We start from the raw sequence: 17,220 nt of genomic DNA, 5'->3' as shown, positions 1-17,220 counted from the left end.
TGTGTGTGTGTGAGTGAGAGAGAATCTTCTGTGTATTCATATTTCCTGCATATGCAACTAAATGTTCATGTCAGTCAACAAACACACCTACAGATGTCAAACTAGTGACTAAATAAATAGTTGGGGCAAGGCACTGTCTTATATATATTTTTTATTCAAGTAATTTTATTTTTTGCATTCAAAAAATAAAAAAAATAAAATCATTTTGAGGTATTATATCATCAGATTTGGACTTATGAAGGGGAAGTGGGGGAACCTGAGATGTTGGTCAGGCACTGCACTGTAAAAGAAGTGATTTGATTTGTCATTTCTGTGGGGCTTTTGCTGCTTTCTGCCCAGCACTGGGCATAGCCTCACAAGTGCTTCAACTTTGTATATTCTGTATTGTATGTTTGTATTATGAAATGATTACACTTTGACTGGTGGATGCAAAAAAGCCTAAATAATTGAGGGAGAACATCTCCCCACCTCTCTTCATCTAACTTTGTTTGGAACGTGAGAAGGTGTTTAAACTCTGCTGGATTTTTACTGGGCGTCATCACATCAGACCTTGCTCTCTATTTAATCCTAATATAGAGGACACTACAGAGTTCGAACAGACAGCTGTTAACCCTTTAGTTCTCTTAGTATAACCAGAAACTATCACTGATGCTCAGTGTTGTTAAAATAGAGCTCTTGCTCTTCAATTAGACCGCTAACTGTCATTGAGCCCCGAACAATTTAACCTCTGTCTATGTATCATCAAATAATATATTTTTTGTAGTTGTATATATTACTCACCTCCTCTCCATTAACCAATGTATAGATGGTTTCACATGTTTAAAAATCATAATAATATGTCTTTATGTCAAGTCGGAATGTACGCAGTGTATATCTATGTTATTGATAACTCCCAATTGACAAATACTGTAGAAAAAACTGATTGGATTACAGAATACTATTGTTGATAAAAACACAATTTTAACCTGAAAGGATATTTTTCATTTTCTTTTCACCTAAACCGGAAAGAAAACGTGTGTGGGTGGATAAGAGGACTGTAAAGTCCAATTTATTTATTTAGTAAATTAGGTTAAATGAGCAGGCAACGCATGGGTAACATTTATATAGGTTAAGTTCAAGTTTTAGAAACAGAAATGATCTTAATATTGCAAACTATAAATGAGTCACAGATATGTCAAAGTTCTCTAAGCTGTAAGCAGCAACAGAAAAATTAATGCATATATCAGGACCTTGGGAAGACCTGTTTACATCCGAACCATGCCATTATAGGAGTCTTTATAGTGACCCAGAAACTTAGGCCTAAGTTTTCAGTGCTTGACTAGACAAGCCATTAATAGTTAATTTACCAATTTTCATATGTTGTGTATTGAGATCTTTTTTTTTACTTATGTAAAAGTAGCAACAACCTACTACAATCAAACAATAGGACACTTTACTAAAAGTAGAAGTCCTACATTAATAGTGCAGTAAGTAAAAGTACAACAGCAGAATGTTCTTAAAGAATCAAAAGTAAGAGTAGGCTACTAATTATTTAATATTTCTATTTAATATATCAGTTTTACATATAGCCAAACACCTGCATATAATAGGCAAACTATAGACTGATGACGACGACATTGCACTATTTATACAGTGATTTTATTGACTTGAAATTAATTAGTAGGCCTAACCTACAGCTATCGGATATGTTTCGAGTAAAAGTTCAACATTTCTCACTGAGAACCATGGAGTATAATTAGAAAGAATTGTATAGCCTAATGGAAAAATGAGCAACCTTTTCAACAAAATTGTTAAGTAGGCCTAGCTAAAAACGTAAAGTAGGCCTAGCTAAACGTAAAGAAGCTAAACCTTAAAAAAAAAAAACAGCTAAAACTACGTCCGTCCAAGAGGTCCAGCTTGGGATAAGCTACATTTTTATAATTATGAACCTTAACCCTGATCCTAACAACGCATTTTAGAACTATCGACGGTCTCACTAAACCCAGGCAAGAAAGAAATAGGCCCACTGGCAGAAACCACCATCAAATAAAGATACATTATTTGTCTTCTATAAACATTATTAGTTAGGCTATGTAATTAATGCCATCTGGAGAGAAAGACAACAGCTTACTATATGTTGAGAGAGTTCAAATTAATTTGCTCAATTAGAAATATGGAATGAAAGTGTTTTATGGAAATATCAGTGTTTCAGAGTCACTCAGCTGGCTGTCAACTTCGATATGACTGAGAGAACTCCCGTACTCTCCCTGATGGTGTTCGATACTTTAAATAAAAAAAAACAATGCCAAGATAGTTATATTTATTACAACTGCATAGGCGGAATTTACTGAGGGTCATGAGTCATGACCCAATACCTTTTAAATCATAAGTGTTTTTAAAGCAGAAATTCAGAAGCAGGAAACAATACTATTTTTTTTAAACTGGCGCGAAGCAGCTTCTTTTCTTTGAAGACTGGACCGTGCGCACGTGCCCCTAATTATGCAATTAGCTGTACCGTCCCTCGCTAACATTGTTATGTTTGCTAGTCTGGCTGCCATTCAAACGACACCGCCGGGACAAAGCAAAAAAAAGCAAAGCTATGTTTTGCTGTCTTAACTCACTGCCAGTCCCACTGCAGGTAGGTAACATATTCATTCAAATGTTAAACTGTTTATTTTTTTTATTTTTTTGTAGGCCTAATTGAGAATATACTGGTGACCAATGTCTGGGAGGTGTAGCCTACTTTGCGTTTTATGACACCTTACATGTGGCAGGATTGAGCTAATTACATTTTATGGGACACAAATGGCCTATGTCTTCTTTTAGACTTATTCAGATTCTGAGAATATATTAAGTTTAAGAGTTTTGTATGACAAAATATTCACCAAAACTAAATAGTATACAAAATAGTATTACATGTTGCTATAAGCCATTTGAATGATTAGCCACTTTTTTTGTTGCTGTCCATAGCAGTATTTTTCCTCTAGTCCCAAAGTAACCCAGGTATCATGTGAACTGAATTCCTCTCTAGATGTGCATGGGAATGTGCCTTCACCAGGATGTCACGGAGGAGGGTAAAAAGGCCAAACTCCAGAGTTCTAAAATAGAGCAAGACCTTTTTGAACATGCCAGCACTGAGATGAATGTGGTCAAAATCCTCATGCTTGGTAAGTCCGAACTACAGTCATTTAGTTTCTCTGAGGTATTGGTATTTTGGAAGTAATGTGTGTGTGTGTGTGTGTGTGTCAGGAGCTGCAGAGAGTGGAAAGAGCACCCTGATCAAACAGATTAAAATAATCCACAGTCACGGCTTCTCCAATCAAGAGCTCTTCAGTTTTAAGGTATTGAGACAGCTGAGACAAGAAATGAAGCATTCATTTTCACCTGCCTGCCTTGACACGCTGAACTTGCAAAGGCGAAACTTATTTCACCGCCATTCCAATCCTGCAGCCTGCAATACTGGACAACCTACTGACCTCCATGAAGTTTGTTCTTCAAGGAATGGGGATGCTGAGGATTAACCTTGCTAACAAGAAGAACAAGGTGAGGGAGAGACATGGTATAGACATATATGATATTGTGGAGAGGCAATTTCACATAACGTTTTAATCAACATTGCTTTTCCATCAGTTTTATCTTGCAGCCCCCTCTGTATCACACTAGAGGTCAGTCTTTATCTGTGCACGGCCCCTTGTCGGCTTTAGACATGATTGGTGATCATTATAAGTATTGATGTTGCGAGGCACAACACATTGATCCATTTGTACCTCCATGTAGCACATCGCACTGCATTACTTATACTTGCATTACTTTTGGGGGTGAAAAGCATCACACACGTACTCTATGTGCTTCTCCATCCGTAATAGACCTGTCACCGATGTTTTTGAGGTACGGATCAAAAATGAATTAATTGAATCAGTAAATGAAGTAAAATATCTGGGCATCATTCTGGATAAGAATTTAAAATTTGTAACGCAGGTTAAGTATGTTGCAAAGAAGGTCAAACTAAATCTAAACTGTTTCCGTTTCATAAGAAGGGACTTGTCATGTCAAACGGCCAAATTATTTATGCACGTTATGATTTTTTCTCATTTGTCATACTGTATCACATCATGGTCACAAACTTCTTCTACCACATTAAAACCTATCTTTTCAATATACAAACGGACAATAAAAGTCATGGACCGGAAACCCATGAGATGGCATCACTGTGGCATTCTAAAAAAACACAACCTTCTCACCTTTGATAACTTTATTAATTTGAGTAATCTTAAATTGTTTTTCAAGTGTGTAAATAACCATGTGTCACCACTGTTGTCTGAATTGGCCATCAGACGTCAGAGCTCTCGTCGGGCAAATACACGAGCCTCCATCAATGGTGATTGTCTTGTTCCAATGCACAAGACATCTTTCGGTCAGTCTGTTTTCTCTGCAAAGGGGGCAACACTGTGGAACCTCTTGCCCACTAGTCTAAAACTAGAGACTAATAGCAACACTTTTAACAGAGAACTTAAACAACGGCTCAAATCAAATCAACAGTGCTCACACAAATAATTTACAACTGGTTTATTGTTTGATCATGCTGCCTTTGTTTTACTCTACGTAGCCTATATATATTTGACTCATTATATTGCTGCTCTGTACTCTATTGTATACTGCATTTTTAATCTTTTTAATTATCATTGTTTTATCAGTATTTGATCTTGTTTTGTTTAGTTTATTTTGTTGTTTTTAAAAAGCCTCCTGTGGACAGGTGTTGTAAACTAGCATTTATGCTAACACACTGTGAACAATGCATCTGGTTCGTCCAATGACATTGTCATGTCCATGTCCAAATAAAAATCTACTACTACTAACTTACTTAACTCTCATCCTACAGACCTATTTTTACATACATGGACTCCCGATTAGGGTCACTAGAGACCCCAAGCTTAAAAATACTGGAAGTAACCACCATCAAAGACAAATAATGTGTATCTTTATAAACATGATAAATGAGATATAAATAATATTGACCTTTTTTCTGGTGATATGTCATCCCATATGCTGTAGATGCACGCTCGCGCCATCCTGTCCTGCAGTCAGTGTTTGGGGGAGGACACTGAGCTGCTTCCTTTCATCGCCCACGCTTTCTGCGCTCTCTGGGCCGACCAAGGCTTGAGAGCAGCGGCGGCCCGAGGCCACCAGTTTGAGCTGAATGACTCTGCACTCTAGTGAGTAGAATGACCGACAAATAAGCGAAATCTGTTTGCACAACACCACCGCCCCAATTATGACCAACAGTGTAAAAATGTCAAAGGAAATTGCCCAATAAGAAGCACGTCGTGACATCTTATCAATACAGAGCAACAGTAAAGCAGGCCCTGAGAAAACCCTAGTCCTCAGTAAATAATTCCTGTGACATTTATGGAATGGCAGTCTTAATTAGGACCAAATAATTAAGCAATGTTTGCAGATATCCAGGAAGTCTGGCATTAGGGTGGAGCAGATGAAACGGACGTGATTTTAAATGTCAGTTTTCTCCTGTAGAGAGTCAAACGTCATCATGTGTCAAGCAGCAAATCAGTGGGAATTCCGGTTGAGGTTTTGATCCGTCATTAAAGTTAAAGCGGCTACGAGTAACATTTAAATATCTTTTAAACAGCCTCATGTTTCCTCTCATAATCATAAATTACCTTTAACAGCAAACGAGACCATCAGTGCAAAGAAAGACGTTTTTATATAGTTTTTATTGCTGCATTTGATCTGGTCGTACACCCAGTCCGATTTTCGGTTCACGCGTGCATGCTCTATGGTCACATATCCGTATTGGTCACAAATTTCAGTGTGGCGCAGGAACGTGAATTGAGAAGCCTATCCCTCCTGGTGAGGGAAGGGGAGCGGGAGCCTTGTTTGAGACAGTTGTTTGTCGTCATAATGACTGATAACGGGGCTGAACCATAAAAGAAAAAAAAGAAAATGCAATGAAGAAAAGCTAAAAGGGAGAGTGATAGTCGGGCGGGAGGGCGTTGCCAAGCAACGTATACACAATTTCACGCAGCGAAACTAGACTGCAGTGTTTACTCCTAAATGAATGAGCGGTAGCCTACTAAAACAAAGTTTACTTTGCCTCACCAGCATCATCAGATGACCATTATTCATCGGAAATAGTCATTATTTACAACAACATAAACACATTACCTCATCGTGATCCATACTAACTGCCATCTCTCGTTCATTCGCTTTGTGTGAGGACACGGGGACTCGTTCAGCTCCGTGAGAGGTGACAATGCATCAACTCATTGCAATCAGGTGTGTTTAGCACTTACTGGCATTAGTTGATGCTGTGTCACCCATAGACTCACAGAGCCGAAAAGAGTCCGGTGCCACTGCCCTCACACTTTCAACACACGACACGCACCATATTGCTTCCTGATTATTTGAATCTTGCGCTCCCTGCATGAGCTACAAAACAGCTTCACGACAGCTGGCGTCGTAATAATACTACCGCTTTTGTTCAAAGGTGTCGCCAACGTGCCGACTTACTCGTAGTAGCTTTAAATGATTTTAGTTGTAACTGTATTCAAACACAGTACATGCAAATTATGCCCATGTTATTATGAGACAGAGGTTACTAAAATACTTTTTTATTTATGGCAAAACTTTTTGTGACTATTGCTGTCCTTCGCGAATTGTATTCTTTCAATTATTTATAAAAATCCCAGTACTTTGAATGGAACATTTGAGTGTGCTTTGCATCAGTGTCACAAGTGTGGATGATTAGCTGAAGTTTGGAATACATTTTCTTTTAAATAATACTTTATTTTTTGATCCTTTTTTTTTAAGAAACTGTGAACACACACACAAAAGACAAAATAAAATAAACACCTAACATGGGTTTGGAATACATTTTGATAAATGCTTTTTAACACTATCATGCCATCTATGAAATGTGATGATTTTAAAATAATGACCCAGCCACACATTAAGGTAAAATTAAAACAAACCCCCCCTCTTTTTGAAACCAAATCTTTTTGTATTAGTTTAGTTTATTTAGGTAATTTTCCAATGTACAGACAATACACTTGGTCAAGACTTTAAAAAAAAGACAAACTAAATATAACTAAGAAACAAGCAAATAATGAAATATATAAAATTAATAGAACATTTCTTCACTGAACATTTGCATCATGTGTTTCTTATAATGCTGCGTAATTAGGAATGTGTGAATAAGAATTCTTTCATATGGAAATGCATGGTTGGTGGGCATTTGAGAAATTCTAGTCTAGTATTTCACTTGTAACTAAGACATATCTACATAACAATTGGATGATTCTTCAGTGAAGCCATTGCACCAAGAGAATCCAGGCAGCAGCTATATTAATTTTTTTTTTTTACTTGATTTAAAACGTACTGCCGTACCTCATCTTGTGATGCCTTTCTGATTCCACTGCTGCTTTACACTGGTGAATCACAACCAATAACATCAGGAATTGTGACGGGTTTCTTTTTTTTTCTTTTTTTTTTATTAAGTCTTATTTTTTTAACTTTACTTGAAATAAATGGTCTGAGCAAAAATCCTTATCTCTGAGGCAACAGCCACGTTGAAACATATTGCATCTGGCCAGACAGAGAGAGCTGAAGATGTGACAGCTTGATTATCGCAGCTCAATACGGTTACAGCTGGAGGATAATATTAAACTCCACTAGCTCTCTCTCCATCTTCCCTCACTGCTGGACTCCACATTGATTTATTTTCTCCAGAAATCTTTGAGACTGTGTCGTGACACAGTTGACTTCCCCAGGACCTCTACCCTCAATGTGTAAAATGACTTCTGGCATATTAGCTCTGGCAATAACTAAAGTGTTTCTGCGAGTACTCGAAGATTTAAAGAACAAATCACTCCTGATGTATACCTGATGTGACAAACATTGTTTAAGAATGCAATTCAAAGGTGTGTGGATTCAACAGTTAGACCTGCAGCCAATATTGTCAGTAGAAGTATTCCCTAAGCTCTGCTTCATCTCTGTACTCCTAGAGCGTCACATCTGCTGTACAGTAACTCGGGTAAAATCACACATTGGTGCTTGTGTGAGTGTACAAGATATTTACTGTACCAATTCAGCATTGCACTCCCAAAAATTATATTGGAGTATTAGATTTTTTTTATTCCACAATTTCCCAGTCATTCCTTGATTTATTCGACTCTACAGGTTCAAATGTGTTATGCCTGTAACGGCTAAAGTTGACTCAAGCCGCTCACGTCAGAAAAAGAGTAGTGGTGGGCACCGGACGTCAGTGAAACTCACTACTTTCTAACTCCACATGCATACTTTCTTTTTCATTTTCAACAGTGACTCAAGTGATATAAACTCATGCAGTGTGTATCAGACTTTGAGCGGCTCCCTCTGGAACCACAATATGCAGTAGTACTCCAAAGACTTCACTGTCTCCACTTCATCAAATTACGAATATAGTTAAATAACTTTACTACTGTATTTTCCGCACTATAAGCCTCACTTGGACTATAAGCCGCAGGTGTTTTAATGTTTAATTACCATATGTAAGAGTTTGTGCACAGAGGGGATTGTCGGGAAAGAGATGGCTGCTTGAGGAAGCTCCCATTTATTAACATTTCAACAAACAAGTTGCATATTTGCATAACGTATTCAAGTGTTTCCATTTAGTGCAATAGTAGCTACTAGCTACAGAACATATACTGTGCTGTGTAATAACGGGGTCGAAAAAGGCGCGGCTTATAGTCCGAAAATTACAGTAGTTGTTTACTATCTGGAGTTTATACTCGGTTGCAAATGAGATGAAATCTCATATTTTTCCCTCCCCGCTTTTGGTCCATTTCAACTCTATCTTCGAATCTGTTTTAATAAAGCGAAAAATGCAAAATCATGACTTCAGTTTAAAAATCTGAAAAATCAGGTCTTTTTGCCTGATTTTCTTCACTAAAACTTACAAAACCAGTAACTGGATATGAATCTGCTCACAATACATTTTGAAACGTTAGACTCAACAGTTATGACCTTCTTGTCCTATCATCCCTCCAGTTTCTTTGAGAACATCAATCGAATCATCGCTCCCAAATACATTCCCTCCGAGGCTGATGTTCTCCGAGTGAGAGTGAGGACCCGTGGAATTGTTGAGACACAGTTTCAACGTGATGAAATCATCTTTCGGTAAGACTTATTAAAAGGGCAATGCAAATATAGCAGTGCAATTTTATCGATGGTTGCAACATGAATCATCAATCAATTGTTGCACTGTAGACAGAGCAATGCTTTATGGAGAGTTTGCCATATTTCCTCTGTTCCAGTGTGTGCCCAAAGGGGGAATGTAACACTGCAAAGAGAACTGGCTTGGGCATTACATGCAACACAGTTCCCTGGCTGTGATTGAAGCAGGAGCACTGCGCGTCAACCACCTGGGAACCCCTCATTTACAGTGCACTTCACTAAATATTGTCTTTGGTCGATTACCTACAACAACCTAGACACAATAATACATTTTGAAAAGTTGGTCCCAGTACTACCAGTATACTCAATTAGCTAATAGTGGGTTTAACCAACAAAACCTGATCCATTGTCTATGAAAAGTTTGGATTGAGATGTATTCATGGAGTTGTTATACAGAGCAGCTTGTTGAGTCTCTGGGGACTCTGCCTCTGCCTCAACACCAACTTCTGAAGGGTTCCTCACCAAAGCTGAATGTTTCTGAGCTGAGGGAAGCAGCTGCCTGGGATGACTCACACATGAAATATTGATGGCTTCACTGCGCTAGGAAGAATAAACAAATGTGGAGGAAGCCTAGCGCAATGACATTTTTTTTCGAAGTATACTGCCAATCATGATCAAAAGACTGAGCCCAATCCCTGTGCTATGACATTCAGAGTGTGGGTCAATATAAAATCTATAATACATACAGACCAGGCCTTCATCAATAATGCATAGATACTGTAGCTTCATCAAGGTTCCAATGGCATCATCATGTGTCAATGTTTTGGAATTGGACAACTTTAAACTTTTCAGCACTTTCTATTTTGGATGTTTTCATGGAATTTTTTTTTTTTTTATTATTATTATTATTATTATTATAGATGCTGAGAAAAGACATTTGAGGGGGAAAAAAGTAGTGTATGGCTCCATTTTGTCCACCCCTGACCAAACTATAAAGTTGTACAGTAGATAGCATGAACCCTTAAAGGTTAAGTAAGCGGTTTATTTATGTTAATATAAGTGTTAAATCGCTCTTTATTCATACAGTGATCAATTAATAATGTGCGCTCTGCATGTAATCTGCAAAATAAACTTTTAGGGGATCCCGAAATATTATCCAATCACAAGAGAGAACGCTACAAACCGACACCCGTCTCACTCATGGTCTCACTGCCGGTGCACGCCAGAGCGACAGATGGGTGAATGTTTATGCGCCTACAATGGCGGAGCAGGTACAAATCCTTCCCAATGTCTGTTTTGATGGTTTTTATCATGTTTTATCACACTTATGGATCTCAGATGATGCTAGATAACTCGCTGCTTGAAGACCGCAGTGCATTAATGTGGTGACGTAGGGACGAGTGAGGGGACTGCTAACTGCAGTAACTGACAGGAAGTTAGCTAAAAGAACCATTCCGCTTACAGCTCCTTTAAAACACTGTGTAAAGGTTGTGAGCAAGATTTCCTTCAGCTACAACAATAAACCAGCCAAACTTTTTCAACAATGAAGACCATGTACAAAGTATGTTCTCATGTAATCTGTTATGATCTCTGCAGTTATTCATATCCTCGTCTTCTGTTTGTCTGTTTGTAGTTGGATACACTAGTGTTGTGTCTTATCTCTTAATTATTTTAAATGTTAATATCAACTTGAAGTTTCAGGAACATGGCTCCAACAACTTTGGAGTGAGTCATATCTCTGGGTCTGATTCTACTAATTAGCTCCATTTGATTTCCTCCAGTCTTGCAAGTTGCGTCTGTTTACACGTTTATTCTTGCTTCTGCTGATCTAAAAAATGTCAAACTCATTGTCGTGAGTGATTTTCTGCTGTCAAATGCCACGGTTAATGCTTTATTGAACCCCCCCCCCCAGTTTGTTAAAACGCGAAAACTCTCTTGACCCAGGAGATGAACGCTGCATTGCCTCTGACATGACCAACCACAATCATGCACCTGGAGACTGTCAGGCCCAAATGGGAACTCATTATCTGTGTCACCAAGACCCCTCGGCTTCACTTGTTGCCAGATCATATATTGTGAAATAGATTTTTACCCAATATTTGAAATCATTTTGAATGTTGCTATATGATGGTATTAATTGAATTGCTGTAGGTTTAAGACTGTTCATGTATATTGTATTTGTTTGATTATATAACGAATGGCCTTAACTATAAGTGTAGATTATATTGAGACTTTCCCTCTAACACTAGTATCATCAATACAGCTGTTTGAGGGTATTTGGTACACATGGCCTCTCCAGTGGAAAAACGTGTCTTTATCGATTGGAAAATAATGCACAAAAGATGGAGGTCACTCATTGAGCTAATGCACTGTGAATAGATTTATTTTCTTTCTTTCCAGGTTGTATGATGTCGGGGGCCAGCAGAGCGAGAGGAGGAAGTGGCTTGGCTGTTTTGACTGTATTCACGCCGTGTTGTTTGTGGTGGCCCTCAGCAGCTATGACATGACACTGAAGGACCCTTCATTGGTAGTGTGATATACAAAGGACTGGAAATATAATTTGTTTGCTGAATGTGGTGCAAACCATCTGTCTTTGTGTGCAAGCCTTTCTCTACTTTAAAATAACGTTTCCTTTTTTAGAATCGGCTGCAGGAAAGTCTCACACTTTTTACGTCCATCTGCACAAGCGCCGTCTTTCAGAGAACCTCACTGGTAAGTGTACTTGCACTTTTTTTGATGGCTTTCTTAAAGATCAAAATGAATGCACATAGAATTCAAATAAGGTAACACTTCAGAGGTTTGCTTTTATGCATGGACTGTAGGTCTTTAAATGTGTGGAAGTGACTAAAGCTCTGAGAGGCAGTGTTAACAATCATTCATGCGTACCAGGAAGGAAACAAAGTGGCCATGATTGCGTCTAACATACGTAATTGGCATACAAGGTCTAATTGTGGTGTGCAGCAGGAGGTTTCCGTTTGAGTTTGTTGGCTTAAAGCACTGTTTCACACTTGGTGTAATTAGTTTGCTTTATTGTTTTCATGAGTGTGTGGGACTGTTGTATATAGCCATGAATGACTCACTGGTTGGTCAGTAGTAGGGTTGCAAAGCGGTGGAAAGGTTCCGGTAAATTACCGGAAACTTTCCACGGGAACTTTCGCTCGGGAATTTTGGGAATATTCAAAATTGGAAATTATAGGAATTAACTAAATGGCGGTAATTTAAATAATTTTTTTTTCATATCTAAACATTTAAACACGATGTTTGGTCCTAGGCAGACAGACATCCATGCAAAATAATACAATAAAAATAACAAAAACATTCCATTTGAACAGATTTATTTGTAAGAAGAACTTTATAAAGTTTATTTTATGAACAATCAATAATTTCACTGAACAAAAAGATGAATGTTGAGTAAAATATTAGGCATCTGTCTGACCCCACCCATTCAATAAATAAAGTCAAATGCCCCCCATGTGATGGTGGAATGCACAGAGCATGTAGGGGGCGTGGCCTCAGTACCCCTGCAGTAGGATGTGTGCTATGTGCAATTTGCCAAGTGTACTTGCAATATATGATATCAAGTTGGGTGTCTCGATAAACAATTAAATGTTCATAAATATATTAAAACTTAGTTGAGAAAACTGCTTTTTACAGTCTAGAACGTTTACCTGGACTGAAATAACATAGTTAGAAGAATTTAGTGCATTTGGGTCACTTTAAATGTAGTAAATTCACGTTAATTCCCATGGAAAGTTTCCAACTTTGAAAATTCCCGGAATTTTGCAACCCTAGTCAGTAGCATTTTGATCGGCACTTGATTAACTCAAGGCATCTAGGGGGGAGATGTATCTTACAGCCATGTCCTTAAACGTAGTTTTCTCCTTAATCTTGTTTAATCAGAATCTGAAGTAGTGAATTCATGGTAAGGTCACTGGAAAATGTTCACACAAGGAAGCAATAATCGCATCATGAAGCCAATTGGTTATTTTGTAATGGTGCTTTCAAGACACTAATGCTGACTCAATTTTTAAGTACTTTAGTGTTGTGTGTGTGTGGGTGTGTGTGGAACAAAGGACTAGTCTGACACATGCAGTGGCATTTGCTTGGGCTCTAGAGTTGTAGAGTTTTATCAAATTGCTCACGACAGAAGTGTAATTGCTGTGCCCTTGGAGAGACACAAACTTCATTACAGAGGATATTGAGATGCACAGTGTTATGCAGCAATATAAACATTGGATTTTGAACTTTGATATGTTTATCATGCTACTGCTTCTGATTTTTGCAAGGGAAATGATTGAAAACAAACCACAATGTTTTAGCTTGAATACAATATTGGGCCTTAGGTAGATAAACGCTATGTACCCGCATGAATTGTGTTGTGAGAAACTGCACAGAAAGGCATCAACTGGAGGCTTATCTGAATACTGTGACTGTTGGTAGACATTGTTTCTGGTCTCTCTCCTACAGATTCTGCTTATGAACAAAACTGACCTTTTCCAGGAGAAGATCCTACACTCTGGAAGACACTTGAGATTTTACCTCTCTAGTTATAAAGGTACTCGATATGTGAAATACACACATCTTCCCATTTAAATATGTGTGTTATGTTTGCATGATTAGCACTGTACATTTTTTCCCTTTCAAATGGTAAATTAAATAATGATTTCAAACATTTCGTTCATCTTTAAAAAAAAACTGATATTTATCAATTTATTGTTCCTGGTAATTTTACCCAAATGCCAAATTTGAGAACCTTCCAAAGTATATACTGCTGACGTGGTATACTGCAGTTTCTGCTCACCTCTTACTACTCAAGAATTGACTCCTTGAAACTTGAAGATATTTTTTCTGAAATTCTTCAAGGAATATTTTGCATGAACTGTATGTTATTGTTTTGCTGGACTGGTTGCTGCATCCTTCCTGTCTGTTGGGTAATCAGTATTCCTTTTGACCACACTGTCGGTATTCACAATCAGAGTCCTCTATATACACTCACCAGCCACTTTGTTAGGTACAGCGGTTCACTTTCTTGTTAACACATATAACTAATCAGCCAATCACATGTCAGCAACTCAATGCATTTAGGCATGTAGACCTGGATGGGACAACGTATTGAAATTGAAACTGAGCAACAGAATGGGGAAGAAAGGGGTTTTAAGTGACTTTGAACATGGCAATATTGAGGGTGCCAGGAGGGCTGGTATGAGTATTTCAGAAACTGCTGATCTACTGGGATTTTCACTCTAAACCATCTCTAAGGTTTACAGAGAATGGTCCGAAAAAGAAAAAATATCCAGTGAGCGGCATTTGTGTGGATGTAAAATGCCTTGTTGAAGTCAGAGGTCAGTGGAGGATGGGCATACTGGTTCAAGATGATAGAAAGGCAACAGTAACTCAAATAACCACTCGTTACAACCAGGGTATGCAGAATACCATCTCTGAACGCAAAACGCGACCAACCTTGAAGCAGATGGGCTACAGCAACAGAAGACCCCACCGGGTGCCACTCCTGTCAGCTAAGAACAGGAAAATGAGGCAACAATTCTCACAGGATCACCAAAATTGGACAATAGAAGATTGAAAAATCAAGCCTTGTCTGATGAGTCTCGATTTCAGTTGCGACATTCAGTTGGCAGGTTCAGAATTTGGAGTTAACAACATGAAAGTATGGATCCATCCTGCCATGCACCATCAACCATGCCATGTTCAAAGTCACCTAAACCCCCTTTCTTCCCTATTCTGATGCTCGGTTTGACTTCAGTACATTGTCTTGACCACGTGTTACAGTTTTTTCCGATCGCTAAACCACAGTGGGCACAACTAGAGTAACATCTGCAAAACTCTTAACAACACTATGCACAGCAGCAGTTAATTCAGACCAAACTCTATCTTGTTTTTCATTGATTAAACACAATTTTCAAAACTTTACACACTTATCTCATGGCTTAACCACAGCCTGCACAACACTGTGGGTTTCCAGCCGTTTGTTCAAATGCTAACACTGCTGTCACAACTGTAAACCACACATTCAAAACAGAATGGATATCAGCCTAGTGCATTTCAAACACTGCAGATTGCATTTTCAACTGAAACACTAAGTGTTTTGGGGGGAATGGACCAATGAAGACAGGTTGGTGGAGGGAGAAGAGTGAGAGTGTGGAGGAAGACCTAGAAGACATTGAGCTGTAATTTCTGATGAAATACAGTAAGGGCAACACTGATAGACCCTGTTGTGAATCATGGTCTCTCATTCAGTGCGTTTCCATGGCACAACTAGATTGGATTATCACATATATCGAACAAGACACTCGAACGGACCGTGTCACTTGTCTGAGTATACATGGCCTTTCAGAAATCGGATAAATGTCCGATGCATGGCTGTCTCCACTATGCTAGGTGGCGCTGTAGCCCTTTCAACCATGCTTTCAACAAGTGGTTTTAGAGCCACGTCCGGTTCCCTTCCGTCAATAACCATAGACATTATAAATGTATATGTCAATAACCCTATCACGCGCAGCATAGACATTATAATGTCTATGACGCGCAGGCACACAAGCACAGAACGAGAAGTCCGATATGCGATGTCCGATCCCTGTATACATGCAGAGAGAAAGCCGACAATGAACGAGTTATCTAGGTGTTCTTATCCGACTTCTCTTGTCCGTTATTGTGCCGATTTGTGTCCGAAGTAGATCGGATAAAGGTGTGTACATGCAGTTTAAAAGTCCTGTTGAAGTCTTATTCGTTTAGTTACCCGATTATGAGTCTGCATGTAAACGCACTGAATGAGAGGCAGGGTTGAGAGTGCAACCCAATCTGCAAAAATATACAGTTGCATCTGTAATACAAATTTTCCAACAAACTTAAGAGTTGCATCCTTACAGTAAATGACAACATTACAGGAATTGTTTTCTGTATTACAGTTATAGAATATTTACACAGCTAAATATAACATTTGGAAATCTTATCAATAAAGTATTAAATAAAAAGATGTATCTATTGAAGCAAACTTCTCATTTTCATTTATTTGTTTATCTAAAAAAACTGGTATGTTCTAAAATAATTTCATGTGAAATAATTTCACTCTTTCCTCAAAGAAAATATTACATCATTTGTGTGAAGTAACTCAAATTATTTAAACTGTAAAGATTAAAAGTTTGTCATTTGTGTATTGGGGTTTGATGCTAGTGTTTATACTCTGTGTGTTCTGAGTGACAGTGTGTGTTATCTCAATGAGGCTGGTTCATAGCGTTTGCTGCACTGAGCCTATTTTGCAGGTGATGTGAACTGTTCAGCTCCAGTGACTGTTGGTAGTGCAGACTGTAGTTAGTTTTGCTAATTGAGCTACAGTTGTGCCCACTATGGGTTAGTGATCGAAAAAAAATTTTAATGCATAAGTGCATTAAATTGCTGCCGTGTGATTGGCTGTTTAGCTTTTTGTTTTTATAAGCCATTGAACAGGTGTACCTAATAAAGTGTCCGGTGAGTGTATATGTGTATATCATTCATTCTGGCCTGACCACGATCATAAATATTTCCCATTCACAGCAAATGAGAAGCAACTGTCATGTTTTTTGTGTAGTTGGATAATAATAATAATGTTCTTGTTTTATCAATATTTAATAAATGAAACTTATTTAATTTGATTACTTCCTTGTCCCCATCCAGGAGTAGATGTTGACGTTGAGTGTGCAGCCCAACACATCACTGCCATGTTCTCATCATGCACCAGTAGTCCTGTGTACCACCACTTCACCACTGCCACAGACACCTGTAACATCCAGGGAGTGTTCTCCATGGTCATAGAGCAGATTATCAAGGGAAGCCTGGCAGCTGTCCAGCTGCTGTAAAAGTCTCCTGAAGGCCGATTATGTTTTTAGTCATTCAGCAGTGCTATTTAAATTTTTATCAATTCTGCAGAAAGATTTTTTAACCATTTTAAAATGACTAGGTTGTGGTCGTATTCTACAAGCTGTACTCCAATTTAAATGTTTTAAATAAAATATTTTTAAAAATGTATTGATAAGCGTCCTTAGTGCTTTTAATGCCTAATATGGTTATCATATATCAGCA

The 17,220-nt window shown here is 38.2% G+C and overlaps 1 protein-coding gene across 1 annotated transcript; it reads left to right on the top strand.

The window, feature by feature from the left end:
• Positions 1-2,578: 2,578 nt before the first annotated feature.
• Positions 2,579-16,997, top strand: LOC307263327 (guanine nucleotide-binding protein G(o) subunit alpha-like; the record flags this gene model as incomplete). The annotated part of the gene is made up of 10 exons (XM_080044459.1): positions 2,579-2,617; positions 3,011-3,146; positions 3,229-3,320; positions 3,430-3,522; positions 5,032-5,192; positions 9,022-9,150; positions 11,548-11,674; positions 11,788-11,859; positions 13,615-13,702; positions 16,816-16,997. The coding sequence occupies 10 exons, from the start codon at positions 2,579-2,581 to the stop codon at positions 16,995-16,997; spliced, it is 1,119 nt and encodes a 372-aa protein (XP_079900585.1).
• Between the last annotated feature and the right edge of the window lie 223 nt (positions 16,998-17,220).

This window comes from Ammodytes marinus (genome assembly GCF_949987685.1).
Source record: "Ammodytes marinus genome assembly, chromosome: 16".
In the NCBI taxonomy this organism is placed as follows: domain Eukaryota; kingdom Metazoa; phylum Chordata; class Actinopteri; order Uranoscopiformes; family Ammodytidae; genus Ammodytes; species Ammodytes marinus.
Note: the sequence above shows the minus strand (reverse complement) of the source record. Positions and strands in the feature narration are given on the sequence as shown.